Source organism: Rhamphochromis sp. 'chilingali', assembly GCF_963969265.1.
Source record: "Rhamphochromis sp. 'chilingali' genome assembly, chromosome: 22".
Lineage (NCBI taxonomy): Eukaryota > Metazoa > Chordata > Actinopteri > Cichliformes > Cichlidae > Rhamphochromis > Rhamphochromis sp. 'chilingali'.
The window spans coordinates 5,478,306-5,502,183 of NC_137950.1; the positions used below are offsets into that span (position 1 = coordinate 5,478,306).

Consider the following 23,878-nt stretch of genomic DNA (forward strand, 5'->3'; position numbering starts at 1 on the left):
TAGGTATACAGCTAGGAACTAAAGGCGCTTGTCCTTGTGTCAGTACCATAATAGCATCCACTTTTTTACTCACTCCATATTTCAAGCTGAAGCTGTTAGTATTTGGTCAGTGCAATGTAGTTTTTTTTTTTTGTATAGTCAAAGATATCGCATTTAGAACAGCACTTGGAGTGATAAGCTATCAGCTAACAGGCTAATTTAACAAGTGCACAGAGACACATATTTGCAAATTATAGCAAAGTAACAGTACGTGAAATAAACAGCTCCACACACTGCAGAACTCACATTTCCTCATTTATTGCCTCTAGTAGTGTATGATGTTCAAGCACATCGTGTAAGAATCGTTTAACCTTTTCTATATTAAAAAATAATAACCCCCACACAGTTGTTAGAGGGGCTGAAATTAACTTTTAAGAAAGCAAGTGCTATTTTTACCTGCCTGTAAAAATGCCTGCCTGTTTTTATGCTAAAAGTAGAAAATGGAATGCCTTGCTTTTGGAGCAGCCTCTAGTGGCCATTGGAGGAAGTGAAGCTGTTTGGATTTCTGCAAGCTTCACTTTTCAGCCCCAAACTTTAGGCTTTTCCTATTCTATTCTTTGACTTAAAGCAAGGCAAAGTTATTTCAGAAGGAGGCACATAATCAAGATATCAGTTTGCAATTTAATCACCGATCACATTTCACAGATCAAGCCTCTTAGCCACTACATACTGCCACTAATAGAGTTATGAAGTCAGAGTATTACCTGTCTGTGCTTGAGCTTTCTTTTTCTTGGTCTTGCTCTCTTCCAATGGAAAGAACACTCCTTCCACACTTAGTGCCACCGCACGTCCGTCAGCTAGAGGGATTATGGGTAGCTCTCTGAGCGTCTGCAGGATGGAATCTGCCTCTCCGTATCCATGCTCCAGAGCTCGGAAGTTACAAACCAGCAGCCTGGCCAGCTGATGTAGACCTGCATCTGAAAGTAACACAATTCAATTCAATTTTATTCATATAGCGCCAAATCACAACAAAAGTCGCCTCAAGGCGCTTCATAGATACAGAGAAAAACCCAACAATCATATGACACAGTCTGGTGTTCAGATTTGCCATTACATAGGCAGAGAAAACATCAGTTTGTTTCTACTGAATGAAAAAGAAACAAAATGGAATATTTAAAGTTTAGCCATTTATTATAATGACAATATAACTATGCAGCATCATATTGCCCTCACTGTGAGATGCCAGTGTTGCTCTGCACACACCTGAATGGATACCTCCTACTGTCATCAGCTCCTTGGCCATGGCTGTGGTTACTATGGTAACATCCGTTCCCCGCAGGTATCGGACTCCCAGGTGAGTGAGCAGGGAGGTGGGCGGTGCTGGGCTTAGATCCGGATGCAGATAGGACAGAGACAGATGCTTTTCCAGCTCACCTCCACCAATCACTTCCCGTATCACAGGGTCCTGACAGACGGCCACCTGGGAGGGCAGCTTGTACACAATCTTACCATCTGAGAGAGAAAGCAGAGGAATGTTTACAGTGTTACAGGGAAGAAATAATCTTTCATATTTCTTTGACATGCTCCTGTTTGTGCTCTGGTCTAACCCCAGCTCAACCTGTTTGGTTTTCCGTTTTTACCTTTACCTGAGCTGGTTAAACTTGTGTTGACTCAATGGAAATATCCTCTGGCTCACTCAACATTTTACTTGCATCTTTGTTTAAAACAGGTTTACCCGTGTCTGTGTCTGTATGCGAACTGTAATCAGTGCTTCACTGGTCTCTAGTCAAGTCCTTGCTTATTCTAAGAATGCTGTCATGTTCCACTTTAAAAAAAAAGCCAGCCTTGAATCTTTTCTTCTTAGCACTTACACATTAATCTCCAGTTTATTATTTCTTGCAAACATTTTATAAAAGCTTGTAGCTCACGAGCTGACAGATGTTCTGGATAAATGCAGTATTGGGGTGATCCAGTCTGGCTTTTGCATTGCTCATCTTACTAAAACAGCTCCTCTTTAAAGTGACACTTTGACCTATACTCGTAAAAAACTAAATTCTGACCACCAGGTTTTGTCGATAGCCTGAGATATTGGGTTCGGGCTGGTATCGGGCTCCGCTTTGGTTGATTGATTCTCCTCATATCTGCCTGAATGATCCTTTTCTGTGTCCTGTTCCACTTCTCTTGCCTACAGTGTGCCGCAGGGTTCCATTTTGGGGACCTTATTGTTTATGTTAGATCTGCTCCCTCTTTAGGACACTCTGAGGTTATTTCTTGTTCCTTTTGACTCAGCTTTAACTTTAAATGAAGTGAAATCTTTGGTTCATTTGAGCTTTTTTCATTCAAGAAATATTCCCAAATTGAGTTAATCTGTATCACACTCTGCATTAGAAATTGTTGGTCTTGCTTTCATTTTTCACATCTAGTTTTAGTTTTTAGTTTAGTTTTATAATACCTGAACTGAGAGTAGGCAGGAAGGATTTGCCCTTGAGCAGCTGAATGATCTGCCCGGCAACAGGCTTGAAGAAGTCCAAAACCTCGTCAGACAGGGGGATAAACTGAAGGAACTGGCACAGGCCCTTCAGTCCCTTGAACTCTGGGTGATTCTGGAACAACGAGAAGATGGAATATGACATAAAAGAAAAAGCTCTCTTCAGACGGAGACACAACCAAGATCTAATATTAGCCTAATAATACTTTATGTTCTAGACTTTTTCTTTAGTTACCTCAGCTACAAAAAGAACCAAGCCTTTATTGGAAATAGACAGACCTGTAATTTCCTGCTACATACCAAATCTGCATATTATCAGATTTCATAAACTTCAGTGCTCAGAATTTATTTTACACAGTAATGTATCAAATATGCAGTTTTAACGCTCTCTTCTAATAGAATGATTTAATGTATCTGCTAATAATTTCTGGTTAGTATGACTGAGCAAATTTTCAAATTTTATCCTCCTGCCCAGATACGTCACAGTAAACGATCCTTAAATCATATTTTCTAAATCAACTTGCATATTAGTTTCTAATGATTTCATACTGCAACATAATGTGCATACACATTCCATGTATCATATAATATTGCACTTTCTTGGTTATTGTTCTCTATTTCTGCAGCTATGTCTTACAGTGAAGACATCCATGGCCTGGAGGAAGAGCTGTGCTATTTCAGACCGGAGCCACTGGTTCCAGGAGCTGTCTCTGTCAACATCTTCACGAGAAGAAGGGATGTCAAAATCACCTAAACAAGAAACGGACATCAGTTATTGACTGCACTTGTTCTTCACCCAACGGCGCCCGTGAATAAACTGCTCTCATCTCCACTCTCACCTTGGATGATAAAACGGAAGCCAAAACTGCGAAGGGGCAGGTAAGCAAACACGGGCTGCTTCTGAGGCTGGCACACAATGTTACTTCCTGTGGAGTCGCTGCCAAGCTGGAAAGCCAGAGCGAGCTCGGTCGACTCTACATCCTCTTTGATCTGAAGGAGGCACAAATCAATGTCACAACAGAGCCAACAACTTGCTAACAGGCTGACTTCTTGCACAAATGGGTTTGCAAAAAGTGAGGCCACTGGAAAAAAAGAGAAGAAAATCAAGAGCACAGCGTGTCTCAAATAGCCTCTGTCACTCAGCTTTGCTCATTCTCTTACATAACCTAACTGCAGATAACAGGACGCTGCCTCTGGGAAATAAAAGAAGGAAAACAGCTGAAGGAGTAAGAGCAGGTATTACTGAACCCTTTCAGCCAGACAGATCATTAAAATCAGCTCGGTGGTGTTTGAAAATACTATCCAGTGAATAAGTTTTCATAAAGTCTGATGGAAACCCGAGAAAAGACATTTGAGGAGCAGAACGATCAACACTCATATTTACAGGAGTACATCAGAGAAATGCAAATCCACAGCAGATTTTATTTATGCCCCAGGAGGGATGGAATATAGGAACAGATGGTTAGTTGTTGTTCTGAAATCCAAATATGATATGTGCGCCTGAAAAGTTGTGGGAGTTAGCTTGTGTGCATCACCTTCTTGGGCTTCAGTGTGGTTTTGACCACTAGCCAGCGCTCGGTACCCTCCGAGTGTTCCACCTCGAGCACATTGTGATTGAGATCTTTACGAGTCATCGTCATGAAACGCTTCTCACTCTGCACATAGACACAATAAATACAGTAGCAACAAGGTCTTTTATTCCTAATCCATTTAGGTGGGTTTATGTGCAAAAACACACATGTGCAAGCGCTTGCTGTTGACTTACCTGATTGTAGATGGTGATGGAGCGTAGTCGATGCAGGAAGAGCAGCAGCGAAGGGTGCACGTCATGAAACAGGTTCCTGGTCTGATGGCTCTCAGTCCGGAGAGGAAGGCTGATCTTAGTGGTCCAGCTGAAAAGAGAAGAAGACAAAAAATTAGACCATGGGTCTAATGTGAGCAGCAGACTGCTAATAAAGTTAAACAGATGTTTTGGCTTCCCCATAACCAAACTAAATTACCCGTATTATAACAATAAACAAGGAATACAACTATTTATACTAGAGTGGGGACATAAACAAAGAGGGTCAGACTCTGACGCAGGGCAAATTATCGTGAGACCACGCTTGCAAAAAGCAGAGGAACGTTTAGCAGCTGACCTACAAACAATGTGCCAATTTATGCACACAGACACAGTCAGCGTTTCAGCGATCCACTGAGAGCCCCACAGATTACAGGGCAACAAATGAGCAGACCTGACCAAGAAGCTGACAATGCAGATGCCGTTTGTTACTTTGGATCTCACAAACATGAAGTATGTAGGGAGATGACGGTAAAGATGGGTTTTAGCTGCACTCTGTAGTGTAGTTTATCACAACTGTGTAATATTGAACTCCAAAGTTAAAATAAGAGGTTTGTTTTTAGAAACAGCTCCAAGAAAAGCACTGGTGTAAATACTGAAACTGGTAACAGATCAATTCAATTTAGCTGATCGACTCTCAGGGTACTGGGATCAATAAGTCATCTGACCTGTGCTGATTTATGTCCCTCAGCTGTGGATCCAGAGGCCTCGTATCTTCAGTCCAGTGGGGGAGGATGTATCCCATGGGGCCACAGTTCTTGTCAAAGTGCAAGTGGAAGCCATTGGAATGAATCTCAGGACAGTCTGTGACCTTAAACACTGACTTGAAGCCAATGCCCTTCTGTCCTGTACGAAGTAAAACAGGAGAACGTCATTTGTCTATGTGGTTTTAAGTTCTCCAACACTACACACAAAAAATTTAAATTCCTTTACACAGTTGTAACGGTGGAAGAACGAAAGAGTTACCAATGTATCCATATTTGTGTTTTCCCTTAGTGCTGCGGCCTACATCACAAATAGCCCGAATGTTCTTCTCCTGGAAGCCGGTTTCATTGTTGAGGACAGTGATACAGTCTCGCTCCACCATAAAAGCCAGCGCTGGAACAACACCAGGCTCTGCCGGGTAACTGTTGTCGTCGGCATTCTGAAAGAAAGGAATACAAAGAGTTCGGAGGATATTGGACAAAATTCAAATCAAAATACTAAAGCAAAGAAGTTTCCTTTCATAGAATTTTAGACCCACAATCAAACTGCTGTTTTTTGTTTTACAGATCTTTGAAAACTATTTTTATCCTTCCTGATTTCTTATTTTTTCTTATTTGTCACACCGGCCACGTTTCGGTTCATCAGACAATTTTTAAGATCCACCAAATTTACCCACTCTCAACAGTATTGCTTTAGTTTCCAAACATTAAGCTCATGTCAAAGCATCTCAATCGGATTTAACTCAGGACTTTAACTAGGCAACGCTAAAACCTTCATTTTGGCCTTTTTTAGCCAATCAGAGGTGGACTTGCAGGTGTGTTTCAGATGATTTCCATACTGTATTACCCAAGTGCCTCAAGACAAGTGAGGCCTGCACTTCTTTAGAAGTTGTTCTGGGTTTTTATGATCTATAATCTTGATTTAAAAACTGCATATTGTATTAACTCGGGTTATCTTCGTATAATCTTAAAATACGTTTGATGATATGAAACCTGAAAGTGTGACAAATATAAAAAATCTAAGAAATCAGGATGGAGAAACTCCTGGAAGCTTCTGATAAACACGTTCAGATTTCTACCTGAATGAGCTCCAGGACAAAGTGTGTGTCCTTGCTGTAGAGTTCAGTGGAGAGGCGGTCTAAGCTGCGGCCCAGTCGCTCCTGGTGGACCTGCATCAGTTTCTGGCCTTCAGCTGTCAGTTTCACTCCGATGCCAAACTCACTTTTCCTGTCAGAGAAAGAGGAGACCAAAAAAGAGTGACAGAGCAGCCACAACCAAATCATGACACTTAAACGGACAGAGCAGTTATGGATAAAGGTGACAAACCTGATGTCTTCAATGACGGCTCTCTGGATTGTGTCCTCGGACTCACAGCTGTCACCCTCTTTTTCATCTCCGTCAGACATTTTGAGCTGTTCCTCGCCCTGGCCTCCTTCAGCGTCGCTGCTGACGTCTGATATCTCTCCGTTAGGCACCGAGGCCAACTCATACAGCTGCTCTTCATCCTCTTCCTCCTCCTCAGCCTCTATGTCTTGCTCATCGTTGACTTAAAGAACACATTTGGTAAAAGATGTCAAAAATGGAAGCAGATTATAATTTGTCACAGTATGAAAACAGTAATAAAGTTCAAAATCCTGCAGTGGAGAGCCACTTTCAATCACCTTGGTGTGGGCTGTGGTACAGCTGGGAGGATTCAAAGCTGTTGTCCATGATGTTATCCTCAAGAAAGTCATCTTCACTCATGTTGAGAGCTGACAGACTGCTGCACTCAGAATCTGTCAAATTAGACTGAAGACATAAGAAAGGTAAGAAGAATAAGTTAATAACAGAAATATGCTGCTGAGCAACAGTGTGCAACATTACAACTAGTAGACAACATTGTTGAGCATTTCTTCACATTTCTGTATTTTTACTGCTTTGTACTTTCCACACAATTCAAATAATTAATTAATAAATTTACTGTGCTGTCACTGACCAATCAATCTGATCAATGTGACTTAATGGCACCTCATTGGTTAGCGCTGTTTCCTCACAGCAAAATGGATCTGTGAGGAGCTCCACATTTTTATACTGCATGATTCAAAGTTCAAAATAAACCTTAGTAATTTAATAGTGGGCCTTTGTGTAGCCGTCCAGTTAATCCACTGTCTGAAACAAGCTGATTTCCCTTTAATTGTACATTTTCTAATTACCCTCTGCAGAATTTTAATAAAACCACCAGGAGGCTGCTCACGTGCAAACAGCCAGAGTTGCGTGCCTAAAATGACTTGCATCAGGAATATCACTGAAATCTACGAACAAGTATTTGGGCCGTGTTAAGAAAAAAAATTATTATCGACCTTTTTGAGAATAAGGTCGAAATTGTATTTCGAAAAAAATAAATAAGTAGAAATGTGGAGATTACAGTTGTTGTCTCAATACAAACTGCCACAGCTGCCCTGGGAGTAAAATCAAACTTCAGAATCGTTTTCAGTAACAAGGAAGGAAATGATTTCTCTTCAGAACGTAAACATATTGTGTGATGAGAATAAGGATGCAGAAAAACAGAAAAACACACGAATGTAGGAGAGTGGATTTGTACAAAATGAACAGCCTGGTAATGGACAGATGCAGTTATGATAGTTATGGATGTGCAACCAAGACGATGTATGTACAAGTTGGCTGATCAGTTTGTTTAACAGTGCATTTTGTAGAGGGTTATATGTAGATGCAGTAATCTCCACATTTCAACCTTTTTCTCTAAATACATTTTAGTGTTTAATCTGGAATTTCAAATTCATTTTGAAAATGATTAACTAATTTTTTTTCTTGACGTGACTCTGTCCTAGAAATCATACAAGAGTCAAGAGTGGAGAAAAAATGTCTAGAAATCCAGGTTTTTGGCTCACGGGACCTATTTTATATACATTCTATTCAAACGTTAGCTATCCAGCAGTTTACATCTGCCCTTTAAGAAGTCTCTGATGCAGAAGAAAATATAGATATCTCCTATATCTAGTGATAATAAGTCTCAATTCTGAACCTCAAGAGTTCCTTTTGCGCAATAAAAATGTTTAAACATTGCTGCTTTGTCGTGGCAGCAGGTCTTTGGCATTATACCCTTAAAAAAAAGCAGACTTTCCACTAGAACCAGTTCTTATATGTTGCTTTTTTCCCCTTTTTTGTGTTTTTCTCTTACTATTACTGCTTACTTTACAACTCAGCTATCATATACCGCATGCCATTTTTTATGTTATTTGAGCAGCAGTGAGATTCCAGTATACTCTAAATACATAGTCCATAACTTTGTGGATTGATGTTGTGCTGATATATGTCACTGACAAAAAGGACTCTTCAATTCCAGTGTAATGTATAAGCTACATTTATAGATTCCCTCGCTTGTGTTCTGACCTTGGCTTGGTCCACAGGTGCTGAGTATGTGTTACAGCTCTGGCTTTGAGGTGGGTTCAGCTTTTTCTCGTAGTCTTTGATCCAGTCTGGGATGCCTAGAAGGATGCCCAAACGATGCAGACAGTTCATGTACCTCGGCTCCGACTGAGCCACGGTCATCAGGACCCGTTTAGATTTGGCCTGGCCCAGGACACGGGAGAAGGGCTCCAAAAACACCTGGAAGAACATAAATGCCAGAATTTTAAATGCACATGACCGTGATGTTTGATTACACATATTTGTTATGTACATTGTATTGTACAAATTGTTGCAAAGCAAAAAGAGACAAGATGTTGCAGACAACTTGAGAGAGCTTTAGCTCTGAGATGTCCAACAAGCCATCTAAGTCTGTGGTTGGCATGACAACTGAATAACAGCCTCCTCTTCAGCGATTTAGCTGAACAAACTAAATTCAGAGGCTAAAGCTGCCCACTCATGTGTTCCAGGACACACTGAAATGTTGTCACATGTTCCCTTTTTGTTGGTTGAAAGCTGTTTACTGGAATCATCAACACATAGTGCCAGCATCGATGTCCAATAACACTAAATATGATCAAGGGTTTATGTTGTGCCAAAGAGCACAAACTAATCAAAACATCAACTAGATTTCAGTTGGATATAAATATATAACATATCAGATGTTGAATTTCTAGCCTTCTGCAGAAGACATGAGATGCATTTTTCAGCATCCACTCCTGACCTGCAGCAGAAGAGCCTGACAGGTTCTGGTGGGGATTCGTGTGAGACACTCCAGGAGGAACTTGGCAACTTTGTCGTAACATGACACATCCTCCTCAGCCATGGACAAATCTAAATGACACAAATTCTGTTAGTCCAGTTGTGCTTTACTCTTTTCTATGGAGCAAAATGATTTTCCATCATCTATCCTGTTAAATACCTACCTTCTTTAGCCACAGCTGCTGCCAGAGAGCTTTGCATGTGGTTGCTCAGGAGGGCTATGGGAGCATTAACTATTCCGTCAGCTACCACCATGGACACAAGGTGGCCAGCTGTGCCCACAGGATCGAGGGCCGTAGTGGCACTAGAGAAGTGCTTGTCTCCTGTGTCTGTGGTGACCCTAAACAGCACACCGGGGGTGACCTCTAATGCTGCTAGGCCTGTATTACCTGTGCAGTAAGTAAAACATGAAATCACCCATTAGTTGTTGATGCCTTTGTATTACTGCTAATTGCTCAAGAGGACACATCAAATTTAATTATCAAAGCCTGAATACCCAAATGATGCAGACAGCTTATGTGTCTCGGTATGGAAGAGGATTACGGCAACTAGGAAAAATACAAATGGGCACGTCTTCTTTTTCTTTTCCGCAATCAACTTCTGTTGTTTTTAATTCAAATTCTGAATTATTTTTTTCTCAGAATTCAGAATTCTGAAATATTTCTCTTCTGTGTTTTTCAACTTCTGTTGTTTTTATTCAGCTTCTGTTTTTTTTAAATTCAACTCATCCCATTTTCATTCAAATTCTGAAATGAAAACATCATGAAAAGATGATGTAATCAAATTAGTACTCAGTTATCTAAAATTTGCTTTCGAGGTTGCTGGCTTTTTTAACTGTTCCAACACTAAACAATAAAAGAGACACTAGATTCTATATGTCTTAAGAAATGTGATTTAGTTAACTAAAAATAACTGCGAACCAAAACTAGAAAAGCATTTTTATTAACTAAAATAAAACAAAGTAGCAAAGTAACTAACAGTAATGGTTTTGCAAAGTCCTTGTTAATTTGGTAAATACTTTATCACAGCTCTTCTGATGAGGCTGTAACGGACGTGCTTATTGAGACTTTGGATGTCTGAATGAATGTGAGTCAATTGCTTTCATAATGTTCTCTTTTTTTTATTCTAATATCCATACTGATCTCTGGCATTTATTCTCCATATAATAACACTACAAATGTCTAATAAAAATTAACAACTGACTAAACTACAATTAAACATCTTCAAAAGCTAAAGTGGAAAAACCAAACCAAAAGGTGAAAGGATAAATGTTTCTCTGTGCAATGTGAGACACAGTGGTGGTCATCCTGTCCTTTAATGTTAAAACTTAGAATATGCAAACTAAGGCCTTCAACAAATAAGGTTATATTTATCTTAGTAAGAGCTTGCAGGAGCTCAAAGTGCAGGACCCAACTGCAGCACAGCCGTAAAAGTGGGAGCAGCTGTGTGTGGCACTGCTGCAGTTTTCAGCTACACTTGTTGTTGCAGTCACAGCAGTGCTCACTCTGTGTCTTCCACATTTATTTTAAAGTATGTAACTTAATCTAATCATCTTTTTATTTTACAGTGTGTAGTCATGTTTATGTTGAAATGAGTGCACTGGTACGGTTAGTTACGTCTCACCTTGTATCGACTGCCCTCTTGTGGACTTAATGTGATAATCAAACATGATTTCTACACACGTTTGGCACTTTTTGACAGCAGAAACAAATATTTTTTATTTATATCTTTAAATCGAAACAAGGCTTTGTTTGTACATAATTAGCTGAACTGAATGGCAGAAGGTAAAAATAATGCACTCTATATTACCAAGGATTCATTCTGGATTCAGTCTACACATATACCGTATCACTGAACGACGTACCGTTTTATCAACTCATTTTACACCGATCACTGGTTTATGGGAAATGGGACACCTTGTATATGGTTAAGTTACATTTAAGCACTCAAAGTGCTTTCTACAACATGCCTAAGTTAGCTGACTCAGGAATACGGTATGCTGTAGCTCAGCAAGTATGACCTGCTATATCTCCTGAGCTACAGCCACTCCATACATCACATTTTGTTCAGTTTAAAAAGTCTAAAAATGGTCATGTTCAAAGCAATATGCCTCGTGCCTACCTGCATTTTTTTCAATGAATTCCTTGAGGGAGCCGTGAAGGGGTTTAAAGATCAGCTCCCACTGGCTCCACTCACTTAAATCCTCCAGCAGAGGGCAGGAGAGCAAGCTGGCCAGGGCCTGATCCTTGGACATTTCACCAAGCCGACCCACTGACTCAAATCCACCTTCAGCACTGTTCATGGATGTGAAAGACAGAAGAATAAAGGCAACTGACATGAAAACTGGACCTGTCAAATGATGGGGAGTTTATCTTTAAGTTATTCATCCTCCCATAAGGTTTTCTCATTTTAAAGGGGACCTAGCATGCTCACTTCCAGCTCTACATATTTATTGTTGGACTCTACATGTCCAGGCAGAGCGGCTTTGTTTGATTCAGAGTTCATAGCAATCCTTATTTATCTTAATACTAAGCCTTGGTACAGTGTGTCTGAATCAAGCCATTTCACCATGTCTCCATTTAAGGCTGCTGTCCCTTTTAGCTAACCTCTTCTAATTAGCTTCTCCTCACAAACAGAAGGTTTGAACAGCAGGTGGGTGGAGCCTCTCACTGACACACCGTGCCAGAAGTAAAAAAACAAACAAAGCCTGAGTTTTTGCCTCCACCACTCTTACAGATATACAATAAACATAAGGAAAAGCATAACATTACAAATCCTTCCCATATACTGAGGTGCATTTCTGTCTGTCTGGTGATAGGCTTCTAACCTTGATTTGCCTTGTTTAGCAAACAGGGCTGATTCATAGCAGACTGGGCTCAGTCCTCCTCCACCCAGTGCTTTTTGGCGTTGGACCAGGTCAGCCAGTCTGTGCAGAGGACCATGCCCCAAGTCACGACTGTCCCGGACCCCATAGTGAGACCTCAGTGCTGACTCAATGTAGGAGAGCTGAGGAAACACAGTTGCAGTGTAGTTTTAGAACATCTACTGTGAAAAAAGGTTGCTGTATCTGTGTCTGTTTTTATGACTCACTTCATCTGGATCAGTGGAGGCTACGTCGCCGCACTGTTTGATGAACTCAAAAACATCTTGTTTGGAGGGTCTGAAGCCACTGCCGGCTCGCTCCATGCTGCTGCCCAGAATCAAGGTGGACCCCACTGTGTCCTGCAGCAGCTGTACACAACCAGATGAGAGACACTGAATTTGGATGATTTGGTGCAACTTGTTATCTCCTTATTATGACCGCAAATTCTTTTGCTTTGTTAATTTGGTCCCATACCTGTGATTTGCAGAGTTAAAGTAAATCAAAAATGAGAGAACTACCTGAATGTTGTTCACCAAAAACTCCAGGAAGCTGCCTTTCTCTAAAGACAGGAAGTCTTTCACGTGGAAGTGTTCAGACAGTTTTTTCTCCAAGGAAGCAATGTGTGCCAAAGTGATAGCTGAGTTCTGAGCAGCCAGTTTGTCCCTTAGATACTGCTTCACTTTAGCTGAGAAATAGAGAGTAGAAATGTGCATTTGCCATTTAAAAATATAACAGATTCATGTTTAGGATAGGATAAGCTAATATATGTGTAACATCTTGCGTTAGAAACCTTCGCTTGGGAGAGATTTGGTGGATTTGTCCTCTGGTTTAGTTTTTTCCGTGGGTTTGGAGGTCTTGTCTTTGGGCACTAGGTCGTGTGGAACAGCCAGGGATCCCCCACAGATGGCCAGCTGAAACAGAGCTGTTTCCAGCCGATTACCTGACACCTGCAGCAGGAAGTTCTGGACGTGCTGGATCAGAAAACAAATAGAGCATTGTGTCACAGGAGCGCAGAAATAAAACAGGCACACCTAGCTTCTCTGTTGCTTCTCTCTCTGCTCAGAGCAAACACAGACTTCAATCTCGTGTGTGCCATTACTGTGTGTGGATGCTGTTTATTATATCTAAGAACTGACTCTGAAAAAAACAAACAAACTAGAAAATCTTTTCCAAAAGTCTAGTTTTTCTGATAAATGTGGACGGTGTGAAATCTGAAACCTGCTTTGCTATTACCTGCCAATTTGGACTAACACATTTCCAGCACAGTCTTGTCTTTGTTTTTGTTTTTCACTTGTCTGTTCTGGGGCAGAATGTGAGGTCTCGCTTGGTTTACAGCAAATATAATAGAAACACAGGCATAGTTTGGGCACTGATGCTCAATGTAAGAATTGGTGTGTGTTTACTTTGAGTAACAATCCCACAACTCTGTGTTTTTTCCATTCGTTTTTTCATATACAAGAGGTGAAAACCACCTTTTCCATGGAGTATGTGTCACTGATAATTCCTGTAAAATGATCCACAGTAGGTTGGTTTCTCTGATGAAAACCGGCAACAGCGCATAATTACTATATATAGACAGCACTGCAGGCCAGTAGGCCAGTCTTTTACAGGCCTCATGTATTATCTTACTGGTCTGCAGAAAAAACAAAACATCTACTAGTATTTTAAGTACTTTAGATGCCATCTTAATTTATAATCAAACAGCATTACTAATTACTATACTTCTATCTTATATGAATAATCCAAATCTGTAAATTATATAGAAACTACATTCTTAAAATAACAAAATAATAGATCACTAATAGAAAGAGAGGGGAATAGGTGCTCTCAGCAGGCAGCAAAGTGCACCTTCATATGTCATGTTATGTTTTTGAGTTTATGGACTTTTGTTTTGTTGGTGTAACTTTTTTTGGGCATTTATTCAACGGTAGAGCAGTTAAGAAAGACAGAGAAATGGGGAAAAGACACACAGCAAAGGGCCCCGGGTCAGAAGCAGGGCACATCCCGGACAGGTCACCAGCCTGCTGCAGGTCTTCTTCATGTATTTAGTTTCTAGTTCCTGGTTGTACTTGGGTTTAGTTCTACTCTTAGTGATTGTTTTTTCTTCCTCGTGTGTCACTTCCCCTGTATTGTTCATTTGTGCATCTGTGTTTCCCTGTTCAGTTATCACTGCTCACTTCCTGTTTGATTTTGATAGATATTTGCTCCCTGTGCCTTGCTTTTAGTTTTATCTTCCAGTCTCTTGTATGTATGGACCGAGCTGGGATGTATCGTATAGACATACTAGAGACAGCTTTCATTTCTATTTGTTCTTAATACAAAACAGTGTTGGCCGCTTACTTTTCTTCATGTTTGAGCTTGTTGAACAGGAGTTTTTCTCATCACATAATATTATCCTGACTATATGAAGAAAACAAAGTGAGCATTCACCTCAGCCAGTTGGATTCACAGGTAACATATAAAAATAAACATATAAACCACATCTTACTAGTTATGTGCCGTCAGTCACATAACTCAAGTTACAGCCCTGCTATAACTCATTCACACCTAAATGCTTTAGTCTAGCTATTAAAGTTGTAACCAACTAACACACGCTCTCACTCAAACTTTGATGGATGCTTTAGCGTCATTCTGTGACCCTCTTACTGGCAAATGACCCAGTCCAGATTCAGTAACACAAGACATCTGTCAGTGTGTGACACCCACCTTGGCCATCCTGGGGCTGAACACCTCCCCTGCATTTGTAAAGACCGCCAGCACGACCTCGGCCGCTGTCATTGAGGCATACTTCTTCGAGAGATCCGAGCTGCCCGCAGAGGAGAAGGAAGCTGCTCCTTTCAGCGGCTCCAAGATGCTCTTTTTGAGTTTCCTCAGCCGTTCGTATATCTCCTCCTCCAGCTCTTTCTGAATCACCTCCCTGGCACGCTCCAAGATGGTGTGCTCGTTACGGCCTACCTTCGAGATTGTCTAGAGTAGACAAATGTGTTTGTGTTTAATATGAGAATAATGGCAAAGTATAGCAGGTTAATCTTTACCCAAAATAAAAGTGAAGTCGTTTTTTTTGTTATAAGTTCACGAATGAGATTTCCACACATCTCACTGTTTGTCATAGTTAATACTTAACAACGCATGGACAGTGGGGTTCACAGAGAAGAAATCACAGCATTATTCATTAAATTTATCAGTTACTTGAAACTACCTTCAGCAAAAGAAATAATCAGTGTGGTCCCAAGCGGACATAGGCTCTAGCTGAGACCACAGCCGGAAGCAGAATAAAACAATAATTCATGCTGGCACTTTAACTCGATCCCAAGCCTCCCTGTATGTTTGCCAAGAAGGTTCATCTGGGAGGATACCCAGGCTGTGCGGGGTGTGGCTGTGGATGCACATGCAGCTTGTGTAACCATAATATATCCCAGCAAATATGTCCCAAACCTCTGCTGATCATAACTCATCAGTAAACCGTCCTGGAATGTAGCAGAACATTGTGCTTCTTACCGATATGGGCAGGCCAAGACCAGTTATCCTGATGCCCAGCTCGTATGGAGAGTCACAGTTATAGTGGTCAGCCAGATGCTTCATAAACTCAGCCAGGTCCACTTTTACCTTCGTCTGCTTCCTCCTAAAAACACGAAGTTGCTAAACAAAAGAATGGAAACGACATATATTTATGACATATACTGTAACTGTAAAACATAATTTAACAACAACAACAACAAAATAAGCTCTTATAAACATTAAAGCTCAAGTGCAAAACAAAACTGAAGCCCTGTGAATGCACCTTTAAGATGTCTACAGTCTCGATCTGGTGGATATCGTCATCTTTCGTGTTGCTGTCAATCTTGAATATGCGGTGAATGAAGGGGAGCTTGCAAAGGGGGCCGAGGTTTAGCTCTTCATAGCGCTTCTTGTCCTTGAGGCCAGCTAATGACTGGCCCAGCTCATACAGGGTACAGATGGATGTCACTGCTGAGGTGGTCTGGGAGAAAGAGGACAAAATAAAATTCAGTTTGGCAACCTGACAGTGAGAAAACAGGTGAAAACTAATGCGTGCCAACCTCTATGAACATGTTGATCTCTCTAATGAGGTACTGAAGATCTTTTAGAGCTTTAAGAGGCAAGTGCTCTACCCCTCTTGGGTCCAAAGAAGGCACCAGCCTGCATACCCGGGATATCACCTGGAAGCAGGAATGAAAGGCAGTGAGAGGACAACAACAAAATCAAACGCAGCGAGTTAGTCCAAATGTAACAGAGTGAAACATGACTCATTGTGGGAAGCACAAGCCTAGCACACCCGTAGTGATGGTGCCAAGCCCAGATAAATGGGAAGGGCCAAATCAAATATCCTCTTGGAAACTTGACAGCAGATGAGAAACAAAGATGCAGCTGAAAAACAACTGGTGATAAACTAAAGGAAAAACAAGACGGAAGAAAACTGCAAGCGAGAAAACTGGCGTAAATAAATATGTGTGTAGAAGCCCAAATATATTGATGGTAACCTGGGTTAGAAACAGTGAGGCAAGCAGTGTAGTCTGTGAGAATAATTTAATGTTGCATAACAGACTAAATGATTAGGAAAATGATCAAATAGCATATTATGCACAGCTACACAGTAGAAAAAACAAGTATAGTTCGTCCTCACCTTCTTTGTGGTGACCAGCTCTCCATCCCCAGCGATTTCTCGTATGACACTCTCCATCAGAGTGTTGATCGTATCCTGATCCATGTCCCTGTTTCTCCACCTCCCATTGAAGTCCTCCTGGTCTGCTTCCATGGCCTCCACAGCTCGCATATTTTCTCCAAGGAGCTCCCTGAGCTGTGCATGATAACCTTTATTAAAGACAGGACCGCTGCCTTCTCTCGGGCTGGCATCCCTCACTTTGGTCTTCTGCTCTTTGGTCAAACTCCGATCTGCCCCCAGCACTGGAAAATCAGAGGCAGACAGGAAGCTAAGCCCACTGGCCTGTTCCTGTTCTTTTTCAGGTTTAGGACTCTGTGTTGCTGTGGGAGGATAATACAAACTATTTAATTAATATGGACTATTGAGAATCTTTGCCTTTTATGCTTGAAATGGAATGTTTTGATGTTTGGCTACCTGCAGCGGTCTGCCACACCCCAGTCTTGGGATGAGTTGTTGGCTGAGACTGAGTGGGGAGCTTCTTGGCTTCCCAGTTGTCGTACAGTGACATGTACTGGGCAAGAGGAAACTTTTCACCAAACTTCTGAGAATAGCAGGTTTGAAGCTGTTCCATTGATGGAGCAGTTAGCTGGTACGTCCCCATCACCTGAAACACATCAATAAACTTTTACACACCAACTGGTTTCCATAGGCAAATACCTGCTATAACACAGTGTACTGCAGAAGCCAAAGTTCAGTTTTAAGAGTACATTGGTAGAAGATGAGTTCATTCAGATACAAGCTTGTAATGCATAAATGGAAAACTCTATTAAGAACTTCCACAAATCTCTCTGTGTCTGGCAGTTTTTTGCATATTTCAACTGTTTTAATGTAAGACAATCTCACAATACATTGAAGTGAGCAAAGCACGCTTTAAGTTTTCACATCCTTAGGTGAGAAAATTACTTACAGATGGCTTCAACCAAATTAAGTAGTGAGAGGGAAAACGAGCTGTCTCTAACTGCATCCTTCTATTTAATTTACAAGCATGGGTGTGTTCCCACTATCAAATATAACTACATTAATGGGTTTATGGAACTGGATAATGTACTTAAAGCAGTAAAAATGCTGATTGCTGAACTCCTCTATGTCAACGGTTGTGATGTTGCAAAACTGGAAAGGAAGGAACGATCAGCTAACAAAATTAGGAAAACTACTGATGGTGATGCCAGTGTTATATATATTTATTAGGGTTTGTGTATGATCGACTGTTTTCTTCACTATATAAGTAATACTGAGTAATATTGAGTAATATTACGTGTAGTCAGAGGTATGAGGAATGGAAAATGTTGTCAAAATCCAAATGAAATCGAATGCTGCAAATACAAATGCAAAACTCTGCATGGTCAATCTGGGACAACCTTGTCAAAATTTATGTACTAAAAAAATGTACCGTATACACAGGTAGTGTGAGACATGTTTACGCTAAGTGGACTTTTTAATTCATTTATCCTCCTGCAATGAAAACTCATTACTCTGTAAATTAAAATAACCCCACCAGGAATATTACCCCCCAACCTAAGCATGTCAGGGAACAATTTAGGCCTCTTTTTATATTTTCATCTTCGCGAGCTAACAGACACAGGACTGAGAACTATCTATAAGAGATGGTAGATGCTCAGCTGCTGACTGCATTCTAGTTTACTGTTTAGGCTAACCAGTAAACACATTTGAAAAAAAGCATTCTTTACTATCTTTACATTAAAAAAATTCAGTTTTTTATCTTGTGCTTTTGTTTTATTGTTCTTCATTGTGTCATTGTTCTATTATGTGTTTTATCCTATTATACAGTGTCCTTGGGGGTCTTGAAAGGTGCTTTATATATAAAATGTAGTTTATTATTATTATTATTAATAATAATAAATTATGATTCCTTTAATGTCTGTACCTTTTAACTTAAGAGGCAACTATTAGCCTCAAAAGTATTGCAGATTTTTAAGATGTCAAGATAGTCAGCATCAAACTGTAAAGATAAAAGATGCCTATATATATATATCTATATATATATAGTATCAGAGTGCACAGCTAACCTCTAAGATCCTCTGGTAGAGCTGCTCTTGGGACAATTCCTCAGCTGGCTGGGGTACAGTAAGAAGGGGAATAACAGGAACATAATGGGAGGAAGATATGGAAGCAGTGGAAATCAAAGGAGATCCAAGAAGGTTCATTCTTGCCTGAGTGGGAGGAACAATCTGAGGACTGGCATCGCGCTGTGGTAGAGTACGAAGGGCAGGGCTACTGCTCCTGATAAGCGAGTCAGGCGTACGTGGTGTTGTAGGTCTGCTGTTCTCTTTAGTCTTCGTGAACATCCCAGCCTGAGGCTGATTGTGAGGCCGGTGACTCTTATGGTACACCACATCCTCCACCACAACCAGATCTTCATTCAAAGAGTCTACCAGGCTGGAAACTGTTTTGAAGTCCATAGAGACTAAGGAGACGTCATGGCTGTATTTCTGTTGATAGGCTGCAGTCAACAACTTCAGAGGGATCCCATCCGGATGTCCTTTCATCATTTTCACAATTCTCTTCAAAGTCTTACATCTTTTTTTCACTTCGGGAGCTGTTGCTGATTCCTTACTTTGAGCTGCAGCTCCACATTTGGCCCCAGCTGTCGCCTGGTTTCCCCCACGATGGTCCCTGTGAAACACCAGTTCTTCTTCTAGAACCAGATCCCTCTCCATCGAGGATACCAGGCTGGTCATGGAGTCAAAGCCCAGTTTGGATAAGGTCAAGTTCTTGTGATATGTCTGGCTATAGACGATAGCCAGCTTTTTAAGCGGGATCCCATCAGGGTGCTCCCTGACAATGGACACTAGCTCCGTCCGAACTTTTTCCATCTTGAGTGACACTATCAGGGAGAAAAGAGACCAGCATTAATGGACAATATGATTATCTGCTAGAAATATAGCTTGCTGTATAGTAAGTAAATAAGTAAAACTTTATTTATATAGCACCTTTCTAGATAAAAGACCACAAAGTGCTTCACGCAAGGATAACAAAGTATAAAATAAAACAGACACCACTTAACAAAATGCAATTCTAAAAAAATGTGCTTTTAGTTGTTTTTTAAAGGAAGCTACTGAGTCCCGAGATCTTAAGCTCAGTGGGAGAGAGTTCCACAGTCTGGAAGCCACCGTGGCTAAAGCTCTGTCTCCCTTAGTTTTCAGCCTTGTATGATGAATGACAAGTAGGCCCTGATTACATGACCTAAGAGACCTGCTAGGGACATGGGGCTGTAGAAGTTCAATGATGTAGGCAGGAGCATGTCGATGAAGAGCTCTATAAGTCAGAACCAGAATCTTGAAATGGACTAAATTCAATGGGGAGCCAGTGCAGCTGTATTAGCAACAGTGTCACATGTGAATACTTAGATGTTTTGGTCAGAAGTCTTGCTGCAGCGTTTTGAACCATCTGTAGACGCTCCAAGGAGTTTTTGTTTAAACATGTAAACAGTGAATTACGGTAGTCCAGTCTTGATGAAATGAAAGCACCAATGACAATCTCCAGTTCAGTACGAGATACAATGGGGCTTAGTTTAGAAATGTTTCTTAAGTGAGAAAAACAGGACCGAAGTTAGTGTTACTGTGTATACTGTGTTTGGCAGTGTACTTAATGTGTTAACCAGCTATTAACCAGTTTCGAAATGGTGGCGCCACTGCTCTAAGTAATCGCTAATAAATTTATTTTTACAGCCAATTGTAAAAATGTCCAACTCACTGAGAGCATGTTCTTCATGTTGTGTGTTTATACGGTGTTTAAAATTACTTACACATCAAGGTTAGAATCTGTCTCTAACACATATGCCCTGAAAACTCCAGTGTAAATGTGGCTATAGTCAAATATAATTATATAATTAATTATTATATTATTTTGATGTATAGTTCAATGGCTTCTTATGTTCTCCAATACCATGTTTTAGATTGTATGATAAATGAATATGTAAATAAAGGCAGGTATTTGTTAACCCAGAGAATGACTCAACTTTACATGTTCACATTCCCAGCAGTCAGCTGTTTTATCATAAGGTTACAAAGCCATTGCCAAATACCTGCCTGGCATAACAAGACAGACAGCCAAAACTAACAGTTGCTGCAGATTGCCTGTTGCTGTTGAAGCTGGTGGCTGCCAGCTGATGCATGCATGAGGAAGGTGAGAAGGTAATTCATAGGTGAGGTGTCTTTTTACTAAGAAGGGTTTGCTTTACTTTCTTTCTTTTTTTTTTCTTTTTTTCTATCTCAGACTATTTTTTGGAGTATGACATATGAACATTCAGTATCTTGATTAGACATGCAAAAGTTATTGTATGACAAAAATTTACTGATTCTGAGGGTGTGACACTCACTAATTTTCCATAGAATGACTCATGAAAAGTTCTGGCACAGCTTCAGCTATTTCGAAGTTGCATAGAAGATGAAGAACAACTGAAACACATCGTGTATGTGAACTTTACCATGTATATCCATCACCCACAACAGCACAACAAAAACATGGTCAGACATATGTGACAGATCAAAAGAGGAACCCAAAGAATTACTCCTATAAGTGTCACTCCATTTAAAGCCACAGCAACAACAAAGTTAAAGAAATCAATAGTCACAATAATAATAAAATAAAAATATTAAGACAGATTCACCACAAACTAGTGTCCACCAGTTCATCACAGAATCCGAGTACCAAGATGGTAGCAAGTAAAGCATGCATCTCATAGGCATTACAGCATTTAATTAAATACCTAAACAAGTCAGTATTGTTTTAGAGGCAAACTTAAACAAATTCTGATTTCTATCAGAATCAAAGTGGGAGATGTTTCACGTTTTAAATTATATTTAGGGGGGGGGGGAGTGCTGAAATGTTGAACTTTTGTTGAGTGATGAAAGCAGCGCAGTATTCCTCAGTCCTCGGTGAACATCATCTTCACCAGGTCTGCTTTGAAACATTCCTCCTCCACCTTAGGTTTGCTTTACTTTCTAAGATGCGTAGTGTATTTACTCAACACTGTGAGCTACTGTTTTGTTGCTTTGAGCATTTCATTGCATGTATCGCATGTCTGAACTTAACCGTTAAATACAACAATAAATATTCAATAGTGTGTGATTTAAGCTACAGCCCAAATTTAGCAAAAATTTAGCTTAGTTTGGAAAAAGAAATGCCATAAATTCCTCCTGTGAAATTACGCTGCTGGTGTGAACGGCTGCATTAAGAAGAAGTGATTCCAAAAAAACATTTTTAATAGACCAAATATTCACACAAATTTTACATGTCTGGTGTCTAAAGGTCTTTATTATTTATGATCACGCATGATCTGAAATGAAATCTATCACTCCCTCTCTGTAAATATAGATAGATGCTTCCAATTAACAGCACACATACAGTTCCACAAGTCGTTGGACAATAAGACTGTTTATAATTTTGCCTCTGAACACAACCACGGTAGATTTGATTTTAATCAAGCACCATGGTGTGAATGCAGTGCAGACTTTCAATTTAATTCAAATGATTTAACAAAAGTTAAATTAACTGTTAAGGAATTACAGCCATTTTTATACATACTCTCCCATTTCCAAGAGGCTGATCGTTAATGACTCTCACACCAGTATTAAAAACACTCCTTTATATTTAAAGTTAAGACGGTTGTTTGTCCAGTTACTTTTGAGCTACTGGCTTTTCTTCTTCAAGGACTTTGTGTCAATGTGTTTTACTTAAATTAAACTAGCGAAATGTGCAGGTTTTAATGCTCAAATGTCCAAGATTAAATTAACACTAAATCAAACTGTTGTGGCTACTAATCCTGTGCACTAGTCAATGTTTTATCACTGGTGGCAAACACTAAATGTGCAGCACTGTGAATAAAATGGCACTAGTTATATCAAAATAGCAATAAGTGAGAACATGTTAACCACAGAAGCAGATTATGTTTTATCCAAAAGAACCACAATGTGTTTGCTGATGACTACTGTTTGTGAGTTTACACTGTTATCATCTATGAAAACCAAAAGGCTCTATAAACATATAGACTATATAATAGTTATATGTGTGCATAAAATACAGCCAATAGTACAAAAGTGCTGGAATCAGAGCAATCTTACCTGTTCCTTCAAATGATAAGATCTGCACTCATCTCTCCCTGAACAAAGACATGAACCTGAAACATCCTGTTCAAGCTTAAATACTCTCCTCCTCCTCCCTTCCCTTCCACCCTGCTGTGTTTCGTTTCAAGCATGAAGAGAAATGAAACTGAAACCAACAGCCATGCTCATGTATGCATGTATGTCATGTCTCTGTCCTTAATTGCGATGTACCCACACTCACATTTCCAGAAATGGTCAAAGCATTAATGAAGACTGAGAATTTATAAGACAACACAGTGTAAAGTAAGTAAAGCTGTTCTCTGATTGGACACTGGAAATTGGGGAGAAAACAAAGAGGGCATGAGGCCTTAGGTTTCACATTCCTGGCTTTTGCTTCAGCTGATTTGCATCAGCTGTTGGGTAATAAGCCATGTGACATGATTAGGCTCAAAACAATCCATTACACAAGGAAAGGAAACAGAAAGTAATCACAGCTCTGTGTAGTTCTGGATACAAATGTACATACTTGTGCTGTGCATGTAATAATTACATCATAACTAACCAGAATATTTGGCTCGCACTGAAAAACTTACAGCACAGTAAGTTTTGATCTTACTAAACTCTGTCTGTTACATTACTTCCTGTCAACCTGTGGTGATATAATAAGGCGTGGGGAAACAGAAACACACACAAGAAACTTCAGAGGCCTAAGATGTTCCTGCCAGTCACGTTTGGTTGCTCAACTCCTGTGACGTTCAAAACCCTCTTGAACTATAGAGGGGTAGCTCACAGTCCAAAAAAGTAATCAGTTATCTCAGCCACACCGTTTTCATCCAGTGTCTGAAACAAGTTCTTTTAGCTCTCTTTTCCTCACTTGAGATCCCTCACAAACCAACAACACAAACAGCAGGTGTGTCACTGAATATATACGGGCGATATTACCTTAATGACATCATGCTGAGCAAAGAGCAATAAAAGGTGAAACAGAGCAGTCTGAAACACACAGGGATTACTCGTACATACACTGACCTCATTATCTGAAACTCTTGATATGTTTAACATGAAATATCAAACTAAGGACAATTAAAACA

At 40.2% G+C, this 23,878-nt stretch overlaps 1 protein-coding gene across 5 annotated transcripts in view; it reads right to left on the bottom strand.

The window, feature by feature from the left end:
* Nucleotides 1-23,878, bottom strand: part of LOC308390389 (uncharacterized protein) — a 46,013-nt gene that overhangs the window by 21,161 nt on the left and 974 nt on the right. For 4 of the 5 annotated variants that reach the window (XM_080872339.1, XM_080872338.1, XM_080872337.1 and 1 more), the window contains 27 exons: nucleotides 18,750-19,567; nucleotides 17,137-17,326; nucleotides 16,684-17,042; nucleotides 16,100-16,219; nucleotides 15,823-16,020; nucleotides 15,540-15,680; nucleotides 14,748-15,008; nucleotides 12,832-13,012; nucleotides 12,560-12,726; nucleotides 12,269-12,409; nucleotides 12,006-12,184; nucleotides 11,300-11,472; nucleotides 9,343-9,567; nucleotides 9,141-9,250; nucleotides 8,402-8,617; nucleotides 6,673-6,799; nucleotides 6,338-6,557; nucleotides 6,091-6,238; nucleotides 5,274-5,451; nucleotides 4,976-5,153; nucleotides 4,233-4,359; nucleotides 4,003-4,122; nucleotides 3,307-3,457; nucleotides 3,105-3,217; nucleotides 2,432-2,582; nucleotides 1,243-1,491; nucleotides 744-956 (listed from right to left, as the gene is read on the bottom strand). In XM_080872339.1, the coding sequence (XP_080728465.1) occupies nucleotides 744-956; nucleotides 1,243-1,491; nucleotides 2,432-2,582; nucleotides 3,105-3,217; nucleotides 3,307-3,457; nucleotides 4,003-4,122; nucleotides 4,233-4,359; nucleotides 4,976-5,153; nucleotides 5,274-5,451; nucleotides 6,091-6,238; nucleotides 6,338-6,557; nucleotides 6,673-6,799; nucleotides 8,402-8,617; nucleotides 9,141-9,250; nucleotides 9,343-9,567; nucleotides 11,300-11,472; nucleotides 12,006-12,184; nucleotides 12,269-12,409; nucleotides 12,560-12,726; nucleotides 12,832-13,012; nucleotides 14,748-15,008; nucleotides 15,540-15,680; nucleotides 15,823-16,020; nucleotides 16,100-16,219; nucleotides 16,684-17,042; nucleotides 17,137-17,326; nucleotides 18,750-19,556 (5,443 nt within the window). In that variant the 5' untranslated portion in view covers nucleotides 19,557-19,567. Of the gene's footprint in view, nucleotides 1-743; nucleotides 957-1,242; nucleotides 1,492-2,431; nucleotides 2,583-3,104; nucleotides 3,218-3,306; nucleotides 3,458-4,002; nucleotides 4,123-4,232; nucleotides 4,360-4,975; nucleotides 5,154-5,273; nucleotides 5,452-6,090; nucleotides 6,239-6,337; nucleotides 6,558-6,672; nucleotides 6,800-8,401; nucleotides 8,618-9,140; nucleotides 9,251-9,342; nucleotides 9,568-11,299; nucleotides 11,473-12,005; nucleotides 12,185-12,268; nucleotides 12,410-12,559; nucleotides 12,727-12,831; nucleotides 13,013-14,747; nucleotides 15,009-15,539; nucleotides 15,681-15,822; nucleotides 16,021-16,099; nucleotides 16,220-16,683; nucleotides 17,043-17,136; nucleotides 17,327-18,749; nucleotides 19,568-23,878 lie in introns of those variants that run through there. The other variant, XM_080872340.1, reaches the window with a different exon arrangement.